The 20,559-nt window shown below is 43.0% G+C and overlaps 1 protein-coding gene across 4 annotated transcripts in view; it reads right to left on the reverse strand.

The window, feature by feature from the left end:
- Window positions 1-16,313: 16,313 nt before the first annotated feature.
- ATP13A3 (ATPase 13A3) overlaps window positions 16,314-20,559 on the reverse strand; it is an 80,672-nt gene continuing 76,426 nt past the window's right edge. For all 4 annotated transcript variants that reach the window (XM_072618901.1, XM_072618898.1, XM_072618899.1 and 1 more), the window contains one exon: window positions 16,314-19,218. In XM_072618901.1, the coding sequence (XP_072475002.1) occupies window positions 19,021-19,218 (198 nt within the window). In that variant the 3' untranslated portion in view covers window positions 16,314-19,020. The remainder of the gene's footprint in view (window positions 19,219-20,559) is intronic.

Consider the following 20,559-nt stretch of genomic DNA (forward strand, 5'->3'; position numbering starts at 1 on the left):
GCACTCTGTAACATATTCTAACGTTCTGTGATTCCATGAGATTTCTCTCCAACAAGCAGAATCAGGGAGTTTGGACTGTAAGGGTCCCTCATTTTATAGATGAAGAAAAGGTTTGGAGAGGTTGAGTTGTCCAAGGTAAATGGCGCAGTGGGGATTTGAACCCAGGTCTGACTTCTGATTTGTTAGCTAAGTGGGAATTGGAGATTGAACAGGGAACTTTAGAAAGGGGGGTCTCTATAGAATGGAAATTGCTTGGAGAGCGTCTGTCTGGAGGGAGGAAGCCCCAGGAGTGGCTGGATGGTGGGGACATTTGGGAAGCCAGGGGTCATCCTGAGGACTCTGAGTCCCCAAGGGCAGGATGACCAGAAGGGCACAGAGATGAAGGAGAACTGGATGACTCTTATTGAGGGTCATTTATATGTCAGGCAAGAGCTGGTAACCTTCCCCAAAGCCGGCTCATTCTATAAAATGCAGTGACCTTTTGACTAGCCAGCAGGAAGCAGCAACTTGGCACAGCCCACTCCAAAGCTCTGGTTATTGGCTCAGCAGGAGCTAGTTTTACCCTGATTTGCTTGGGAGGCCTAGCCTGTGCTTCCATTGACATCCCAAGCACACTGCTCTGGCCCCTGCTGTGAGTCTGTCACACAAAGGCAGTGATGGTTCAGCCCAGGTCCACCCAGGGCATTTCCTGTGTATGCTGTGAAGCGTCTGCCAGCAGGAGCCCCAGGTTTCAGGCTCCCCTTCCTCCCCCAGCAACTCCAAGAAGGCTGGCGCCCCCTTTTCTTTCCTGGTTTCATGGGAGGCTGCAGAAGGTCCTTCCTTCCACTATTAGAATTCTAAAGCCATCCTTAATGTGCATCACCCAGAGGAATTAGCCTGACCCTCTCCCTTCTTGCTGCCCCTGTCATTGTATCTTTTATCAAAAATTTACTTCACAAGGTACAAAAAGAGGAAGAAAAAGAGGGCAATCCATAAAGACCAGAATGGTTTCAGGGACCAGCAGAGAAACAGCAAGATCTGCTTCAGCTGAGGATGGGGAGACACATGACCAGCAGACTGGTGGCCATTTTGGGAGAAATTCTTGGTCCATGGCAGCCATAAAACAAGGAAATCCACAAAACGAGGCTATGTGTGGTCTTCAGGCCTGCTGAAGGGACAGTGGGGGAGGGTGAAGGGTCCTACATCCCCTTTGACTTGAATCACTCCATCTGCGCTCTAGAGGGAGGCTCCTTATCCAGTAACAATAGACTGAACATACTCTGTTTTGAATCTTAATTTCCTAGTTTATTTTTTCCCAATTACATGTAAAAACAATTGTAAACCTTTTTTTCAAATTTTAAGTTCCAAGTTCTCTCCCTCCCTCTCCTCCTCAGCCCCTTATTGAGAAGGCAAGCAATTCGACATAAGTTATATATGTGGAGTCACATTTCCATGTAAGTCATTCTGAGAAAGAAAGCACAGACAAAGGAAAAAATGGAAAAATAAAGAAAGTAAAGAAAAAGTATCTTTGTTTTATATTCAGGGTCTAAAAGTTGTGTTTTTTTCCCTGGAGATGGACAGCACCTTTGATCATAAGTCTTACAGAATTGTTTCGGATCCTTGTATTGCTGACAATAGCTAAGTTATTCACAGGAGATCATCATACAATGTTGCTGTTACTATGTACAATGTTCTCCTGGTTCTGCTCATTTCAATTTGCATCAGTTCATCTAAGTCTTTTCATGCTTTTCTAAGGGCATTTTGTTTATCATTTCTTAAAGGACAATCATATTACATCACAATCATATACAACAACTTGTTCAGGCATTCCCCAGTTGATGGGCATTGCCTCAATTTCCAACTCTTTGTCACTACTAAAAGAGCTGCTACAAATGTTTTTGTATACATAGATCTTTTCCTCTTTGCTTTGTATCTCTTTGGGATGCAGTGGTATTCGAAAGTCACATTTTCTATTCAGCTCTGGTATTAGAATCAGGAATGCTTGAAAGTCCTCTATTTGATTGAATATTTATTTTTTCCCCTGAAGGGAATATTAGTGGTAAAGGGTATGCCTGGTTTTATAACCTTTTGGGCATAGTTCCAAATTGTCCTCCAGAATGATTAAATTAGGTATTCACCAATAGCACATTAGTGTTTTAATTTTCCCATATTCCCTCCAACATTTGTCATTTTCCTCTTCTGTCATTAGCCAGTTTGACAGGTGTGAGGTTGTAGCTCAGAGTTTTGTTTTGCATTTCTCTCATCAGTAGTAATTTAGAGCATTTTTATATGACTATAGATAGTTTTGATTGCGTTGTCTGAAAACTGCCTGTTCGTATCCTTTGACCATTTTTCAGTTGAGGAATGGCTCTTATTTCTATAAATTTGACTCAGTTTTCTATATGTTTGAGAAATGACATCTTTATCAGAGAAACTCTCCATTAATTTTTTTCACAGTAATGATTATCAACTATGTATTTCCCTCCATCTTTTTTCCCCATCTGTCCTACTCTCTTCCTCTCTCCTTTCACTCTTTCCATTCTCAAAAGTGCTTTGCTTCTGACTTTTACATCCCCCAAACCTCTGTCCCTTCTATTAGCTCCCCCCTTCTCTTATCCTCTTTCCTTTCTACTTTCCTGTATAGCAAGATAGATTTCTATACTTAACTGAGTGTGCATATTATTCCTTCTTTGAGCCAATTCCAATGGGAGTAAGATTCATGTGCTCTCTCACCTGCTTCCTCCATTTTCCCTTCCACTGTAAAATCTCTTTCAGGCTTCTTCTATGTCAAATAATTTATCCCATTCCACTTCTCTCCAATTTTTCCAGTTCATTCTTCTTTCTAATTCCTTAATTGTTTTTTATACAATTCTACCATCGAATTCAGTTCACACACCTGTCTTCTGTCTCTGTGCTCCTTCTAACTGCCCTAATAACCAGAGAGTTTCAGGACGTATAAACACTATTTCGCCATGCAGAATACAAACAGTCTAACCTTACTGAATCTCTTAGGATTTCTCTTTCCTTTTCATGCTTCTTTTGCATCTTGTATTTGAACATCCAGTTTTCTGTTCAGTTCTGGTCTTTACATCAGGAATGCTTGAAAGTCCTTTATTTCATTGAATATTCATTTTTTCCCCTGAAGGGTTATACTTAGCTTTGCTGGGTTGGTGATTCTTGGTTTTAATCCTGGCTCTTTTGCCCTCCAGAATATTATATTCCAAACCCTATGATCCTTCAGTGTTAGAAGCTGCTAAATCTTGTGTTAACCTAACTGTGGCAACACAATATTGGAATTGTTTCTTTCTGGCTGCTTGCAGTATTTTCTCCTTGATCTGGGAGCTCTAGAATTTGGCTGTAATATTCCTGGGAGTTTTCATTCTGGAATCTCATTCAGGAGGTTTCTTTCAGATGGATTCTTTCCATTTCTATTTGCCCTCTGGTTCGAGAATATCAGGGCAGTTTTCCACTATCATTTCTTTTTTTAATCAATTTATTTATTTTTAGTTTTCAACATTCACTTTCACAAGATCTTGAGCTAGAAATTTTCTTCCCCTCATTCCCCTCCTCCCTCCCCAAGATGGTGTGCAATCCAATATGGGCACCACCTATACACTCATATCAAACACCTTATCACAGCAGTCACAATGTAAATGAGAATTAGAACAAATGGGAGTAACGATGAGAAAGAAGAAACAAAACAAAACAACAAAAAAGAGAGAGCTGATAGTATGCCAAATTTCTTTCTCTTGAATAGAATAGCACTTTCCATCATGAGCTTTAGATCCTTGTATCACAGAGAAGAGCTAAGTATATCAAAGTTGATCACAGCACAATGTTTCTGTTTCTGTGTACAGTGTTCTTCTGGATCTACTCACTTCACTCAGCATCAGTCCATATAAGTCTTTCCAGGTTTTTCTGAAGTCCACCTGCTCATCATTTCCTAAAGCACAATAGTATTCCATATATTACAACTTATTCAGCCATTCCCCAATGAATGGACATCCCCTCAGTTTCCAATTCTTTGCCACCACAAAAAGATCTCCTATAAATATTTTTGTATATGTGGGTCCTTTTCCACATAGGAAGTGCTTAACAAATACTTATTGCATTGCTTTCTAAATCAGTTATCTCCATACAGTCAGACAATCAATTTGTGAGAGCAAAGAGCAAAACTGATACTGTTAGAAAAGCAAAAATTCAAAGATATGCCATACAATTAAAAAAACTCCAAACTAAACTATTTAAACACACTTTTGAAATTCAAAATGGAAAATAGATAAAGGAGTAGACATTTACAATTTTCGTTATCATTTGCTGAGAAAATTTAACTGAAGTAATTGAATCGCCCCATGAGAAAATCAAAAAAGTGAAGAAAATCATGTTGTCTGCCATTCCTTTGATCTGGTTCCCAAGTGTCAAAACAAGGATGCCAAGCACACTGCTGGTCCAGAACACAAGTTCATCAGTAAAATTTAATGAAACAGAATGGTGAATGGTTCTGAACACAATCATCTCTTAAAACTAAAATGAAGTGGAGGAAAATGTGACAAGCAATCCAATTAAGCCACATCATGAACAGAGCATTAAATGATCGTACCAAAACAAGGACATGATAATGGAAAAGATTTGTGAGGATTCCCTCAATGACAGCAGAGTCACCACATCTTGGTTCCAGATGCTCTGCATGAGGAAGTAGAAAAGTCTGTGGAGAAAACAAAGGTAACTTTTCAGACTACGTACACACAGATGACTGTGTTTGTGGTTTGTGCAGGAAACAAAACAATAATTACCAGTCATGTGACCATTGTCCCACCTTTGCAAAAATTTTATACATGTGTCAATGTTATTTGAGAATACAAGTACAAAGAGAATACCAGAAGACATTCCCAGAGTTTTCTGTAGCTCACAGCTGTTTACCGTACAAGTGGATGAAAGATGACTTAGTTTTTAGTAAAATAAAACTCCTCAGAATCTCTCCTCCAAAAGAATGTCTTCCAAGTATATGCTAATTTTTTCAAATTTGAAAGATAACTTGTTTGACTTCTTTCTGATCATACATATGAAGTGAGGCATACATAGATCAAGGAGTCTTTCACTCACCAAACGTATTTGCTATAACCATAAGGACCCTCCAGAGCAAAGTCCAAATGAAAAAGGGATTTCCAATGGATAATGAAGTCCTCTGGATCTCCTATTTGTGAACAACAGTGTGCTGATTACACCACACCCCCTAAACATGGCAGGGACTCCTGAGTGAGATCCATAATCACACTATTACACCTGCCTAGCAATCCACACAAGAAAAATAAAGCAATGAAGAATCTCTGCTATCCAGCTAATGGCACACAATTGAATGGCTATCCCATGGAATATGCCCATTGGTGTGTACGTATGTATACATGTGTACAATTGCATATTTACATATGTATGTACATGCATAGGTATTGTGTATACATACTATCTTGGACAGACACTGCAGATAGACAACAAACTGAGCTCACAGCTGATTAGGAAAGAGAGGGCAGACTGAGACCTCAGAGTCATTGAGTCATGCTATATTACTAGCTCCAGGACTATGGAGCTGAGTAGGCAGTTTGTCCCTGTACTCAGTGGCCCTGAACTACAGTACCTCAGCCATTCTTATGTCCACCATGGATAGTTCTAAGTCTTCATTTGTTGTTGGCTTGTCAATCTTTAGTCAATTCCTAGTGACTAACTTACCATCCCATTTGGCTGCTATCATCATGGCTGCTTCTAGCATAGCTCCACACCTCAATGTCTTCCCTCAGCCCCTTCTGATTTGTTGCTTCAAATCTGCTATGAGCCAAAAACCCAAAGCTCAGGCTCATTAGAAGCTATAATCCAGAGAGAAGAGTGTCAGAGTCTCAACAGAGTAATTAAGAGTCGTAAGACTCAGAGTCTCTCCACATACATATATATAAAAGAAATGTAATAGACCAATGAGTGACGGGCACATGCTTTGGTGCACCAATTTGGTGACATGTATTTTGGGTTGTCAGAGGCCTTGGGTGGCCTCTCATCTTAGCATCTCCTGACCTGTCTCTCCCGACTGAATATTTCTCTCCCTTGTGTTTTCTATAGCATAGTCAGACTGGCTGTTCCCCAACCTTGTCTTCTATCTCCTGCCCCTGCAACAAGCTGTCCCTGGAATTCCATGCCAGGAGGGCCTTCCCTCCTCCCCTCCACCTCTTTGGCTCCTGATCTTCCTTCAAGGCTTTACACCTCCTAGAGGAACTCCTTGCTGATCCTCCCAGGCTTAGTCCTCCCTCCCTCAAAAAAAGGAATGCAGTCATTCTTGAATGTGGAAGTAGAATAGTTGTGCATGATGGCTAGATCAAGGGTGTGACCATCCTTGCATATATGGAGCATAAATGGAGGAGCAGGTCCTGGGAACTAAGTAGTCTAAGGAACTGGGAGGTTCAGCGTGTTTGAAAGAGAATCAGTACACATGTTGAAGTGCCTTTGAATGAGAGCAGGAGTTGGGGTAGAAAGTCTGGGAATCAGGCATTGAACTCTTTGAGAAAGGAGCAAGTGTCCTGCAAGTCAACACGTACTGGCCACCGAAATCTGGTCTGAGGCTCAGAGGGGAAGCTACTAAGTGATGAGGGTGGACAGAGTCCAGAAGTAGCCATGGGAAGCCAGGAATATTCTAATTCCCCAACCACAAACAATGAATGGGAGAGGGGTATGGGGAAAAAGTACATGCAGTACTGGAAAGGGAAGCAGTGTCTTCAGGAAGGAGGGGAATTAAGTGTTTATACAGCACCAACTACGTGCAAGGGACTGGAGTGCTCTTATCAATATCATCTCCTGCGTGCCTCACCAAAGCCCAAAGAGGTCAATATCATTATTATCCTCATTTTATAGTGGAGAAAATTGAGGCAGACAAATGTTAAGTGATATGCCCAGCTCTATACAGCAAGTAGGTACATCTGAGGCAGGATCTGAACTCAGGTCTTCCTGACATCAAGTCCAGTGCTCTTCTCTACCCACTGGTCATCCAACTCCCTCAATAAGATGTTTAATAGGAAAGTCATTTTTTTTTCAACGCATTAGGTGAAGGAGGGAAGGTACCATTTATCATTTTGTTTTTCAGTGACATCCCTCTCTCTGCTGACTCCCTCTGTCTACACTTCCCTTCCCCTGGCAGGCTGGGTCCTCACAACAACTTGCAGGTTTTGAGGGGTAACTCAGAAAGGAGAACTTCCTACCACCATAACAATCTACCGGTTGGGAGGAGCACATATGTACATATTTCCATAGGCATAGGGCTCCCTGGCCACATGTGGGGTTGAAGGACACACAGGCTGTCAGGCACCTCAATGGGAGCTGCCATCTTGTGAGGGCAGCCATGCCCCAGCTTGACCTGGGAGAGCTAGGACCTAGAGAAGAAAAGAGAGGAGATGTGTGAGCACATTTCATTACAATTCCACACTGAATCATAGGATTTGAGTTGGCACTCTCATTCTAGATGGATTAGTGGTGCAGTGAGTAGAGTGGGGACCCAGGAATGTTGACTTTTGGGTCTGCCCTCTGCGGCCAAGCAAAATTATTCCCTCAAGAAGCAGCACTCAATTACTGACCTGGATTCAAGTCCTGACCCCAACATTTACTAATGAATGACTTTCAGCAAATAACTTCATCTCTAAATTTTAACTTCCTCATTCATAAAATGGCTGATCCCAATGAGATCAGCAGAAGAGGGTTGTGAAGACCAAATGACTTAAGGCAGAGAGAATGCCCTGCCAACTGTCAAGTCCTATATAGCAGCTGCTGCTATTATATCGAGTGCCTAACAAAGTTATGGAGCCAAAGGAGAGACCATTCATCCACAAATTGCATTTTATGGCCAATACAAGGTCTTCATCACGGTGATCCTCACAGTACCTAAAATAGCACCTTGTACACAGGAAGTACCCAATAAATGTTTGCTGAATGAATGTGTATGACTGTCATGTAATTTAATTTCTGACAATTCCTTTCATTTGAAATAAAAAGTTGATTTGTTCCATATATATTACATATGGATATGTATACATACCTATGCATATCAGCCAGTCAGACTGAGTTAATTCTTTAGCAAAAACATTCACTCCAATAGCATATAGAAAGAACAGTAATTAGCAAGCATTTCTCCCCCCCACCCCAAAAGAAAAACCACCTGGGACATACTGTCCCATTAATATGTCCATGGCCCAAACTCAGAGCAATGGGAATGGGGCACCCAGATATATGGAGGGAACATGCGGTTGGGGTTCTCCCAGCCCGACATGCAAGACATCCAAGGCCTTTTTCAGGAAGGTCCTCGAGACATTTGCTGCTAGGTGTGGTGTTGATAGTAATGGTCTGCTGGTCTGGCTCCTCATTGGCCTCCACCAGAAAGGTCCATCTACTGCGGGACTGCTATGAACAGGCCACTTATTCCCTAGAATGCTACCAGGTTGGGCTGGGCAGGTTGATGGGCCACTGGGATCCTCTAAGAGGGCAGAGTCTCTGCTGGACAGGGCCTAGTCCTCTGGACCCCTCGGCTTCCTGTTTGATGGGTGACCCCACTCTTTCACCACCTCCAGTAGCTGGCTCAGCTAATGCACTGTGTTCAGCTGAAGGGTTACAGTGGTCTTGCCTGTCTAGGTAAGTGATTGACTGCTGACCTAGGCTTGGCAGAAGCCTCTTCTCTTTGACTCAGTCTCCATACTAAGGCTGGTCATCCCCAAGTAGGAGGTATCCTGTCAGACTGTCCTTTGGGCTTCAGGAACAGTTCCATCAGGCAGGTATTTTTCTGTGACATAATGATCAGTCCTGATTCTGTCAGGGACCCTTGCCCCACTTCTTTGGGGGTCTCCCACAGAGGAGCAGCTAGGGGCACTTGGGGATGGGTGCAGTCTGTGCCCTGGGGCAGGTTCATTGTTTGCTGGTCTCTTCATATACAGTTAAGGCCTCCCAGTCTGCAATCCTTTCAAAGGTGCAGAATGTGGATTTTATTTCTGAAGACTTTATCTTACATCTCCATATCTTAAGGTCTGTTTTCCCAGACCTTTCTGCTTTGGCAAAGTTTCCCGAGGATGCTCTCTTTTCCATGTGCATCTCAGCACCTGAGTAGTGTCTGGCAGCTCATACATGCTTGGTGGATTGGATTGACCTTTCTCTTCATTTGGGGAAGGGTGTGGGTCTTGTGTAACATGGAATGCTCAACGTGTGTCTGAAGGCAATCTGGCAGGCTTCCTTCTTAGCCCAGAAACCAGAGTCACAGCTTGCCAGAGCTGAGAGGGAGCCCCCAGGCCCAGGTTCAAAGCATGCCCAGCCAGGAAGCCCCTCTAGAGCATCCCTTCCCTTTGCTCAAAGGCCTCCAGGGAGGGGAACCATACCCCTCCTCTCCAAGGCAGTGTCAGTGGTTCAGAAGTCTTTCCTAGCATCTCTCCCTTGCTCTCAATCCAGCCTCGCGGGGCAGAGCAGAGTCTGGCAGGTCTCTCCCATAGATGCCCTTCTAATACCTGAAGACAGTCATCGCTCCCCCTTTTCCCATGTCCCTCCCCTCCCTCCACCTTCATGTCAAGGCCCAGATCCCACCTCTCTAGCACAGATTCCCCTACAAATAGAATGTGTTCTTGATGGGCTTTCTAGAGGAATGCTTCATGGTGCTGAACCACCCAGACACAACGGGTCTTGGGAGGACATAGGATGAATGAGCAGAGAGGGCTCTGATGGACTTAGGTCTTGTTCTGCCTCCAGCCGTCCAGCAGGGCCACAAAAGAATAGGACCCCAGCGGGAAAGCTTAGATGATTTTGAGAAAAGATTTTGGTCAGGAGCTCGGGACACTGCAGGGAAGGATGGGCCTGGCGGGTATCACTGTGAAGGTGCCTGGAAGACACAGGATCCCCCACGAGCTGACCTCCCATCTGTGTCTCCTGCCATCATCCAAGATAGAACCTGAAGGATGCTCGGGGTTAAGGGGCCTTCAGAACAGAAGACATCCGTACTCTCTCTACCCCAGGTTAGCCTTTTCTCCTCTGAACATACAGATGAATGAGAACCATTGATCCACTAGAAACACTGGTGTCCCCTCCCCAAGTCCTACCAGGAACTACCAGGCTGGCAGGGATAGAGCCACTCTTTAGACCTGGCAGCAGCTACCAAGCCATACTTTGTCTTGAGGCGTCCTTGGGACAAGGAAATAGGACTTCTCTCTTTTTGTGCCCCCTTCCCCACAACTTAGCACACACTCGACACTCAACTGCTATTCATGAAAGAATGAAAGACCAACAGTAGCAAAGGGGAAGGGGATTATTGAGGTAGGAACGGTGAGGATGAAGAGACCCACAGCCACCACTTGGAGTAGATGTCTCCAAGGATCACCTCACTGTTGGCAGCCAGCTCCAGGGCCACCTCCTTCCTCCCTAAGCCCTCCCCAGGACTCTCCAAGGCCAAACCTTGGCCTTGGTCATTGGATCCATGCTCACCTCCAACCATTCTGTCTGTTCTGACTGAGTGTAGAGCTGACTAGGGGAAGGAAGGTATACCAAGGGTAGTTTGAGAAGGAGAGTCCCTTCCTCCCTAGAACCCTAGAAAGCACATGTTGAGTTTCAGAAGGAAAGGAAGGGAGGAAGGAAGAAAGGAGGGAGAAGAGGGAGAGAGGAAGAGAGAAGAGGGAAATGGGAAGGAGAGAAGAAAGGACAGGCCAAGGAGAAGGAAAAGGAGAGGAAAGGAAAAGAGAAAGCAAAGAAAGGGAAGAGAAGTTTGTTAGTGGTATTTACTTTTTAAAAAAATGTAAAAGTAGAACATGCACCCTGACTGACTCACACAGTGTAATTTAATTTACAGACTGAGAGGGAAGGGCACTGATCCAATCAAACCCTCCTGGATGGCTTTGCACTACAGTGACAAAGAGCACAATGGGGAGGTAATGTGAGCAGCTATAAAAGTCACTGGTCCTTGTTTGGAGTGACCTGCAGTCTCCGTGGCAGCCTCACTGGGTCTGAGGGTCACCAGCAGCCCAGCTGAGATCTGTTCCACAATACATACTTAAGCATGAACACATACATATGCACACACACGCACACACACGCACACACACACACACACACACACACACACACACACCCTTTTCTGCTTTCTGCACAAATATCCATGTGCAACACTGACATCTACAAAGTACACCAACCGTGCTCCAAGGCTTGGCGTGGCCCCAAGTCCGTGAAGTCATGGATTCTGCCACATAACATGTAACCACTTCCCTTGTACCTCATACTGGCTGTATGTCAATGCTTCTCTGTCCATAAGGTTCAAAGCAGAGCTTTCTCTTGAAGCCCCTTTCTGCCATCCTGTTATTTCCATCTCGCTCAATCCTTGCCTCTCCATCGTCTATCCCCACCCAGCTCATGTCTACTAGTGAACTAACTTCAGGATCAAATTTAAACCCCTGTGTTTGGTGGTCAAAGAACCTCCCCTCCCCCACAGGACCTGAGCTCCTCCATCCCTTCTAGTCTTTTTACATCTTACTTCTCCTGTATATTCTTCCCCCACCCCCACTTACTAGTTTTTAATTTTTTTTCCAATTATATGTAAACATAGTTTTCAACAATCACTTTTATAAGATTTTGAGCTCCAGTTTTTTCTCCCTCCCTCCCTTCTCCCCAAGACAGCAATTTGTACAGGTTATACATGAACAATCATATTAATCATATATCTACATTCGTCATATTGTTAAAAAAAATCAGAACAAAAGGGGAAAACCACAAGAAAGAAAAAAACAAAAACAACGCTGAAAATATTCTGCTTCAATTTTCATTCACACTCCATAGTTCTTTCTCTGGAGGTGGATAGTATTTCCCATTATGAGTCTTTTGGAATCCTTGCATTACTGAGAAGACCCAAGTCTATCAAAGTTGATCATCACACAATATGTCTGGTACAGTGTTCTGTGTACAATGTTCTCCTGGTTCTGCTCATTTCACTCAGCATCAGTTCATCTAAGTCCAGGTTTTTCTGAAATCTGCCTGCTCATCATATTTTTATTTCATAATAGTATTCCACTGCATTCATATACCACAACTTGTTCAGCCATTCTCCAGTTAATGGGCATTCCCTCAATTTCCAATTCTTGGTCATCACTAAAAGAGGTGCTATAAATATTTTTGTACATGTGGGTCCTTTTCCCTTTTTAATGATCTATTTGGGATACAGATCTAGTTGTGGTATATCTGGATCAAAGAGTATGCACAGTTTTATAGTCCTTTGAGCACAGTACCAAATTGCTTTCCAGAATGGTTGGATCAGTTCACAACTCCACCAACAATGTATTAGTATTCCAATTTTCCCATATCTTCTCCAGTATTATTTTCCTTTTCTGTCATATTAATCAATCTGATAGGTGTGAAGTGGCACCTCAGAGTTGTTTTAATTTGCATTTCTCTAATCAATAGTGATTTAGAGCATTTTTTCATATGACTGCAGATAGCTTTAATCTCTTCATCTGAATACTGACTGTCCATATTCTTTGGCCATATATCAATTGAGGAATGTCTTGTGTTCTTATAAATTTGACTCAGTTCTCTATATATTTGAGATGTGAGGCTGTAAATATTATTTCCCAGCTTTTTGCTTTCCTTCTCATCTTGGTTGCATTGGCTTTGTGAAAAAGCTTTTTAATTTAATGTAATCAAAATTACTCATTTTGCATTTCATAATGTTCTCTCTTGTTTGATCATAAATTCTTCCTTTCTTTATAGATCCGACAGGTAAACTATTCCTTACTCTCCTAATTTCCTTATAGTATCACCCTTTATGTCTAAATTATGTACCTTAGCTTGGTATATGGTGTGGGAAGCCTAGTTTCTGCCATACTGTTTTCCAGTTTTCCCAAGTTCTTATCCCAGAAGGTGGGGTCTTTGGGTTTATCAAACAGTAGATTACTATGTCACTGACTGCTGTCTTGTGTACTTAACCTATCCTACTGATCCACCATTCTACTTCTCAGACAGTACCAGATAACTTTAATGATTGCCACTTTACAATGTAGCATTAGATCTGGGACAGCCAGGCTACCTTTGCATTTTTTCACTAACTCCCTGATATTCTTGACCCTTTGTTCTTCCAAATGAATTATTATTTTTTCAGGCTCTATAATTTAGTAGTTGATTTGGTATGGCATTGAATAAGTAAATTAATTTAGGTAGAATTGTCATTTTTATTATATTAGCTCAGCCTACTTATGAGCTACTGGTTTTTTTTTTTCAATTTATATCTGACTTTGTGTGTAGTGTTTTGTAATTGTGTTCATTATAGTGCCTGGAGTGCGTATTCTTCGATGCAGTGACACTGGGTCATCCTGGCTGTTCCTGGACCAAAATGCTTCATTCTCCCTCTTCCAGGTACTTTCTCTGGTTCCCAGGCATTGCCCCCTGCCTGGAATGCACCCAGCCAGCTTGGTTATGAACCTTCCTCTGACTTCCTTCAGTGGCTTGTGAGGAGCAGAGGAGGCAGATGATGGAAGTAATCTGAGGCTGAGGTTTTGTAGAGAAGAATCTATTGGCCCAGCTTCCCCAGAGCAGTGGTGGGAACTGGGTCCTTTGTTTCCCTCAAAACTCTTCCCTTGCCTCCTTCCCTCCTTCCTTTCCATTGGTCCCTCTCATCCTTCCTCCAGATGGGAGTTTTAATTTCTGTCCATTTATTAAACTTATCTGGTGAAAAAGAAGAAAACAGAAAGGTGAAGACAAAGTCTTCCAATAAGAACTTGGTCAAGGAATACGTGGCCCCTGATACAAGTCAAAGTTGACCTGACCGATCATACGACAGGTGTCAGGTGGGAGTCAGACAACAGGACAAGAAGGCCAAGGATTCCAGAACAGCAAATGGTGTCAAGTTGAAATGGCTGAGGATGAGGTTGAGGCTGGAGTTGGGGCAGGGGAACAGTCTGAGAAAGCATGGAGGGTGGAGGGATCTGGATAGGATGGCAAGGCTCAGGAGACTCAGGCTGAGGAGGTGATGGTCATCTAGGGGAACCTCAAGTGGGTCCCCTTCACTCCTCCCGGCTCATCATCCATCTCATACCTCATGGGAAGTTACTACAAAAATTCTTACCTCCTCAAGCCTCCAGCACCTTCTCCATCCCCTCAGGTGAGGACCTGACATCTTAATTTACTAAGCGAACTGAGACCATTCTGTGGAAGGTCTTTTTCCTCCCACTCTTTTCATTCTCTTCCTTTACTTTGGTCTCTGATAATGAGGCGTCCCTTCTTGCCAAAGTAAACCCCTGCACATCTTGTATTTCATCTCTCCCATCTTCAGTCCCTCCTTACTAACTGGTTCCTTTTCAGTACTTTCAAAACATTCCTGTATTTTCTCATCCAAGGGTAGCAGTGACTTCAACAGAAGAGTGATAAAGTGAACATGGAGGAAAACAGAGGAAAAGAAGGTTCCCCAATAATAAACGAGAGGCTAAAGACTTGTAAAAGTAAGTAGTAATAGAAACTCCATGTTTCTATTTTATGAACTTTCTTTGAGAAAACTGGTAAAGTATCAAAGAATATAAAGGGGGAAAAAAGGTTACATTTTAAGCCAGGGGAAAATTTGATTTCGATGTGAGTTGGTCCTGAATCATCTGCGTAATCACATCAACTCACTGGAGATAAAATCAGAAGTATGAGGAAAAGATGTATTGCAAAGGTGAGATGACAATGCATATCCTGAATTAAGTAACTGAAAATCAGGAATGGGAATGGACAATGGAAATAACAGCAACACCACTTATAGCGTCATCCGGAAATGTATTATGGAAATTAACTTTCACAGTAGACACTGAAGAGCCTAGGAAGCACTTTAGCAAGCAACCATCTGACCTACTGACCCAAAGGAGATACCAGGCTACAATATGGTGGCATCAAGCCGTTAAGCAGGAAGAAGTGATAGGTAAAAACCAGTTTAAAGAAAACTTGTCTTAAGATACTCAACTAAGTCAACCCAAAGACATTCATTGATAAAAATGGAAGGATATCAAACAGAAGAAAAATGGAAACTTTTAGAGAACTATTTTAACTTGTTTTTTCCTCATCAAGGATGGGGGGCCCACCACCCCTGAACCCTAACATCAAAATCGCAGATGTGCTCATAGAAGAATGGAGAACGGCTGAACTGCTGTGTAGACACAATGAAATGGTACTGCATAGTACGAGGGCAAACATAAAGAATCTGAAAAGCAGAGGAAGATTTGTATGGGGGAAGCAACAAAACTGCCGGTGTCTGCAATTCCATCAATGAAAGGCAGCCAAATCAGCGCAGAGAAGGAAGCTCTTGGCAGCAGCTGGGGACAGGAATGTCCCATGCCGTCACACCTTCACTATCAGACATTTCTGATCAGTTTTATCTTGTCACATGCATGCCACTGTCTTGGCAGGTCAGGAACTTTTCTGATTTTTCTGTAATTCCCGCCATGAGCTGAACCTCTAAGTTGCATCATCTGCCTAGCTAGGAATATGACACTGATGTGACTTCATCCAAGTCGTAATAGTAATATAGATAACAGACACTTAATAATATAAATACACAAATGTAAAAACAATATGCACTGATTTTTAACTGAACTGAGGAAATGCAGCACTCCAGGCCAGGAATTATTTCTTTCAAAGTTATTATTAAACATCAAATTGGCAAAACTGACAAAAAAATGAAAATGCTAGATGTTGGATGGGTGGTGGGGAAGTGGCCTCACCGTTTTGGAGAGCAGAAGCTACACCCAACAAGTCACTGAACTGTGCAACTGTGCACAACCTTTGACTCAACAATTTCACTATTATCTCTACGCCCCCAAAGAGATCAAAGAAAGAGGAAAAAGGATCCATATGCACAAAAATAGACAGAGCAGATCTTTTCCTGGAGAGGTAGAGGTACCAATTGGGGAATGACTGAACAAGTTAGGGCATATTAACAGGCTCTAAGAAATGACAAAGGGAATTATGGCAGAGAAACTTAGGAAAACTTAAATGAACTGATGCACAATCAAGTGAGGAAAACACTTTACACACTGTCCACAGCTCTGTGAAGTCAAACAGCTCCAAAAGACAGCAGGCAATCAATTCAGGGTAAAGGCTGAGAAACACCTTGGACATGATCCATGCAGAAGCTGATTCTGCTTAACTATGTGCTTCCTGCAAAGGTCTTCCCCCCACCCCATGGAAGTGGAAGTGGGAAGGAAGGAAAATGGTAAAATAAAACAGTGGCATATGCCTGCTCTCCACAGGTCCAGGCACATGGTGCCACAGAAATGCTAAGCATCACTACAAAGCTGAATTCAGACAAACCACAAACAAACTCACAATCACAGAAAAAAAAGAAAATATATTTTATTCATTTCAGTTTTTTAAATTTTGAATTGCTTTAATCCAAAGATCTAAGCAGGCTATTTACAATTCTGTACGTATACCTTTTTGACAACAGGGTACCATTCTAGAGCAGCAATACATGTTTTAAAATATAAAGATGCAGTATCATTTCTCTGATATAAACCAACTTTCTTGTTTAAGCCAAGTTTTCAGGAAATTCTGTAATCTAACAGGAAATAACTTTATTTCTATTAATTTCATGTGCACATAATTATCAAATTCTAGTACGTTAAAAATAGTTGTAAATGCCCATAAACTGTACAAAATTAACATCCAGGATTTTAAAAAGTGTTCAAAACCACCCTCCCCTCCCCCCAAATATACAAAATCTAGGTTACAATGTCAACAGTGCATGCACAAAATCCTAGAACGTTTTCCAAAGTGTGAATTCTAATCCTGTCTGGACAGTGCATCTAATGATGGTTTGGGGAACACAGAGTACAAACATATTAAATTATTATTTACCATGCCTTTAACTAGTCAGAGCTTTCTATAAATAAGGGAAAACAAAACAAACTCAAAAGAATGAAAATGTGAATGGTTTTGTTCAAATCAAAAGTGTTTTGGAAAAACTGTTCTAAGTGAAAGATTTCACAGGGAACCTGAAGCACCATTTCCTTTGCGCTTGGCTCGGCCACTTTGATCCCTATGTTACTTGCAGCCTTGTTTTCGCGGCAGACGGTGCTAGAGAACAGAAAACATCCAGTTATCAATTCCATTGGGGACCTTTCGACAACCCTGAGGGACACACTTTAAAAATCTGGTTATTTATTAAAAAAAGTAAAAAAGTTACACATCATTATTTAACAGTTACTTTCTTGGACAGAGCAGCCCCTTCAGTATGTGCATAAATAAAATTTAAATCCACCATATTTATAAAATCTTATTACATCAAAATAAGACATGTACAGACTTTCAATCTTAGGTATGTACACACTCAAATAATTTAATATGAAATTCAGAATCACAATTTCCATGGCACGGCGGCCCACGCAGCACAAAGGATGTTCGTCTATCCAGGGCACATAGCAGGGCTCCCCGGGATCCACAACAAGCACTCTTCCACATTCTGGAAACAACTGACAGACCACCACACATCCTCCAGTCAATGCTAACTTCCTCCAAAGCGTCTTCCACAGAGCTATGTGGACAGATGCAACAGAAAACCTTCCAAGCCCTAGCACGTTACAAAAGGGGCTTTCAGAGACATCTGATGTGATTGGACGAGGAGAATTTTTAAGCTGCTTCTGACCCATCCTTGTGTAATTAGATACTTCTGCATGTGAACCACGAAACAAAGGAGCGACTGATAAAAGCAGTCAGGACCTACTCTTTAGGTAACACCTGTGCATGCTGGGCACCTTGAACAAGCGAATCACGAAGGATTAAAGCAATGGAAATGAAAACAGACAGCGTAAAATCACAGCTCCAAAGGTCTAAGATGCATAGATAGCTTCGCAGAATCATTCCATGGAACAAATCCTTTTTAAAAAGTCATTAGCAGTGTATTCCTATTCCGTTATCTCTTCTCTACGGAAAGCATCCCTAACAGGACTGGGAGCCCCAATGGCCACGTCGGTGACAGTGTGGCAGGATGGACTTTGCCATCTTCTCTACTTCGCCAGCATCTTTCAGGTCTTTCTGCCCTAAGGAGAGGCTGGAATGAGAACCATTTGGCTCTGCTGGCCTGGGGAGGGACCTCACAAGGCTGAAAGCCACACACGCTCCTGATTCATGGCTGACCTCACCTTCCATCAGAGCGTGGCCTGACCGATCCAGGGGCCTAGACACACTCCATTAAGAATGGGTGCATCACAAAGGTCCCCTGCCCCCCTGGCTTCAGAAGGACATCTGGAGGATCACCCCCCTCTCACCATCCCCCAATTCAGCCCTTCTCATTCTTCATGACCACGGCTGCCACCTCATGGCCACAACACACCAGCTGCCAAGTATGTGGCTACAAGAACTGCCAGGCAGGTGAGCTTTTAGCCGCTCAGCCATTAGGGGCAAACCTTGCAAGTCTAAGACATAATATATATTAAAAAAAACAAAAACAAAAACAAAAACCAGGACTAAGGTGGCTCAAGTCCTCATCGTCTCACTGTTTGATGAACGATGCAGAACAAAGGCCTCGCTGACACAAAACGCTTGCTCACATGAGTCAAAAGGGAAGGCAGAAGCAGCTGCTCTGGCTCACAATGTTGCGGGCACATGCCACAGGCCAGATGTAACAGCTCTGAGAAGCGTCCCATCAGAGACTGCCTCGGGGAGCAAAAACATGAGGCACCTCCTAGGAGAGCCAAGGTTTAAGTGGACAAGAGTTTGCAAGAGGTCCCACTGAGTCAGGGCAGCGACCTCCAGAGGCAGGGCCAGTAGCCTCGGCAGCCAAACAACACCCCCAGCAGCACCCCTCATCACCTTAGCATCCAGGATGGGGCCTAAAATAGTCAGGCCAATGCCTCCCACCAGGGCCTGATGTAAAGTCGCTGTTTGAGAATACAAGACTTAGAACCCCCCTACACACACTTTTACCAAAGCTCTAATCTAATCACCCCAAGGGGCCTATGTTCTGCACATGTTGCCAGGAAGTCTTCCCACCCCACCCCCCAACACTGCTTTAGTGCAGGCCATTGAGAGTCACTGCTACGTGACAGTGATGACTTGACAGGGTCCGTTCTCCTTCACTAAGGCTTTAGCTTCTGTGGTGGTGCTGGGTTTCGGTGGCCACTCAGGGTCAATCAGCAGCTCCTGAGCCAGATGCATGTACTTGGCTTTGGGAAACTCCTTTCGACAGCCAAGCACCGATGATATGCAGCACTTACCCCAACGATCCACTGACTCCTAAGAAAGGGAAGAAAAATATGACATACAAAAGCAATCTTTAAATGCGCTTTTTAAAAGCTTAGCAGCTAAAACATTCCATCTGAGCCACATTCAGTTCTGAGACTGACTCCAAGAAATAGAGGGAAACCGCCCCCAACAAGCAAAACTCATTTCAGAAAAATGAGTCTGCTCTCCTCTCCTCAAGGAGAGAGGATGGGTTTTCCATGCTGGTGTCATCCTATTTCCACCTTCCCCTTCCCTCCAAAGGTGGTGAAGCTGGCAATGAATGGTTAGGGTGATGAATGAATTTAATGGTCTCTGTTACCAAGAATTCTCTGGGAGTGTTTCTCCTTTCTATGTAATAAAAATTACTTGTAAAGGCATGAATGACTCCTATCTATCTCAAAAAGCTCCTTTGCTAAATAAGAACTTAACATTCTGCCAACTGGCTGAAAACAATCCTGAATTATGAAGGAGGCTGAAGGTGCCAAGTGGACACCTTTGGAACTCAGGCTCCCAGAAGCCTTGTTGCCCTGAGCTTTTGGTCATCAGAAGGAGTAGCACGGGCCAGTGCTCTCTCTGCCCTCTTGATACAGCACCAAAGTCTTCCTCTGGGGAAATCCAAACCAAAAGGAATGTAGAGCTTCCCCCTTGATGTTCTGGTCTGTGACAGAGGGCACAGGAGATTCCTCTGCATCGTTCCATATGGAAGGGCATTCCCCAATTTATTCTGTCTATATTGTTTGTACAAAATGGACAGATTTTTTTTTTTCCATAGTGACTCTTCCATTAGACTATGAGAGAAGCAGCTCTTTTTCTTGTATTCTCAGTGCCTGGAACATATACTACATGTTAAATGATAAATGTGGCATTATTAAATGGGAAACTTTAAGCAACTGGCCCCAGAAAATGTCAAGGCTCTTCCTTTGGAGGAAAAGGTCAGAGAAGCACCAAATATGGTACCCAGCTCACATGAGGGACACTCTTCAAGATGGCTGGAGACTTCTTGGCAGACGTCAAAGGTCACAGGCACAGTGTGAGACACTGGTAACATTACACACAGGCTCTCTGTGGCCAACATGTAATACGGCATTTCAAGGGTTGTCAAGAACTGGCTGTTGGTTAGTCAAGAAATTCAAATGAGTTTCAACGTCTATTAGCCAAAAAGAGGCCTACTAGTGAGAAAGACTGGCTATAAAACTAACTGATTCAGGAGAACAAGGGTAATTGTACAAGTCAGGATTGACAGTGAAGATGAGAAAGGTCCCAGATTTGCTTTTGTTTTTTGAAAAATGTGGTGAGTTGTTCTTGATTTGGGAATTCACACTCCAGCCCAGTAACACCAAACCCACATTGTAT

This window comes from Notamacropus eugenii, chromosome 6, assembly GCF_028372415.1.
Source record: "Notamacropus eugenii isolate mMacEug1 chromosome 6, mMacEug1.pri_v2, whole genome shotgun sequence".
Lineage (NCBI taxonomy): Eukaryota > Metazoa > Chordata > Mammalia > Diprotodontia > Macropodidae > Notamacropus > Notamacropus eugenii.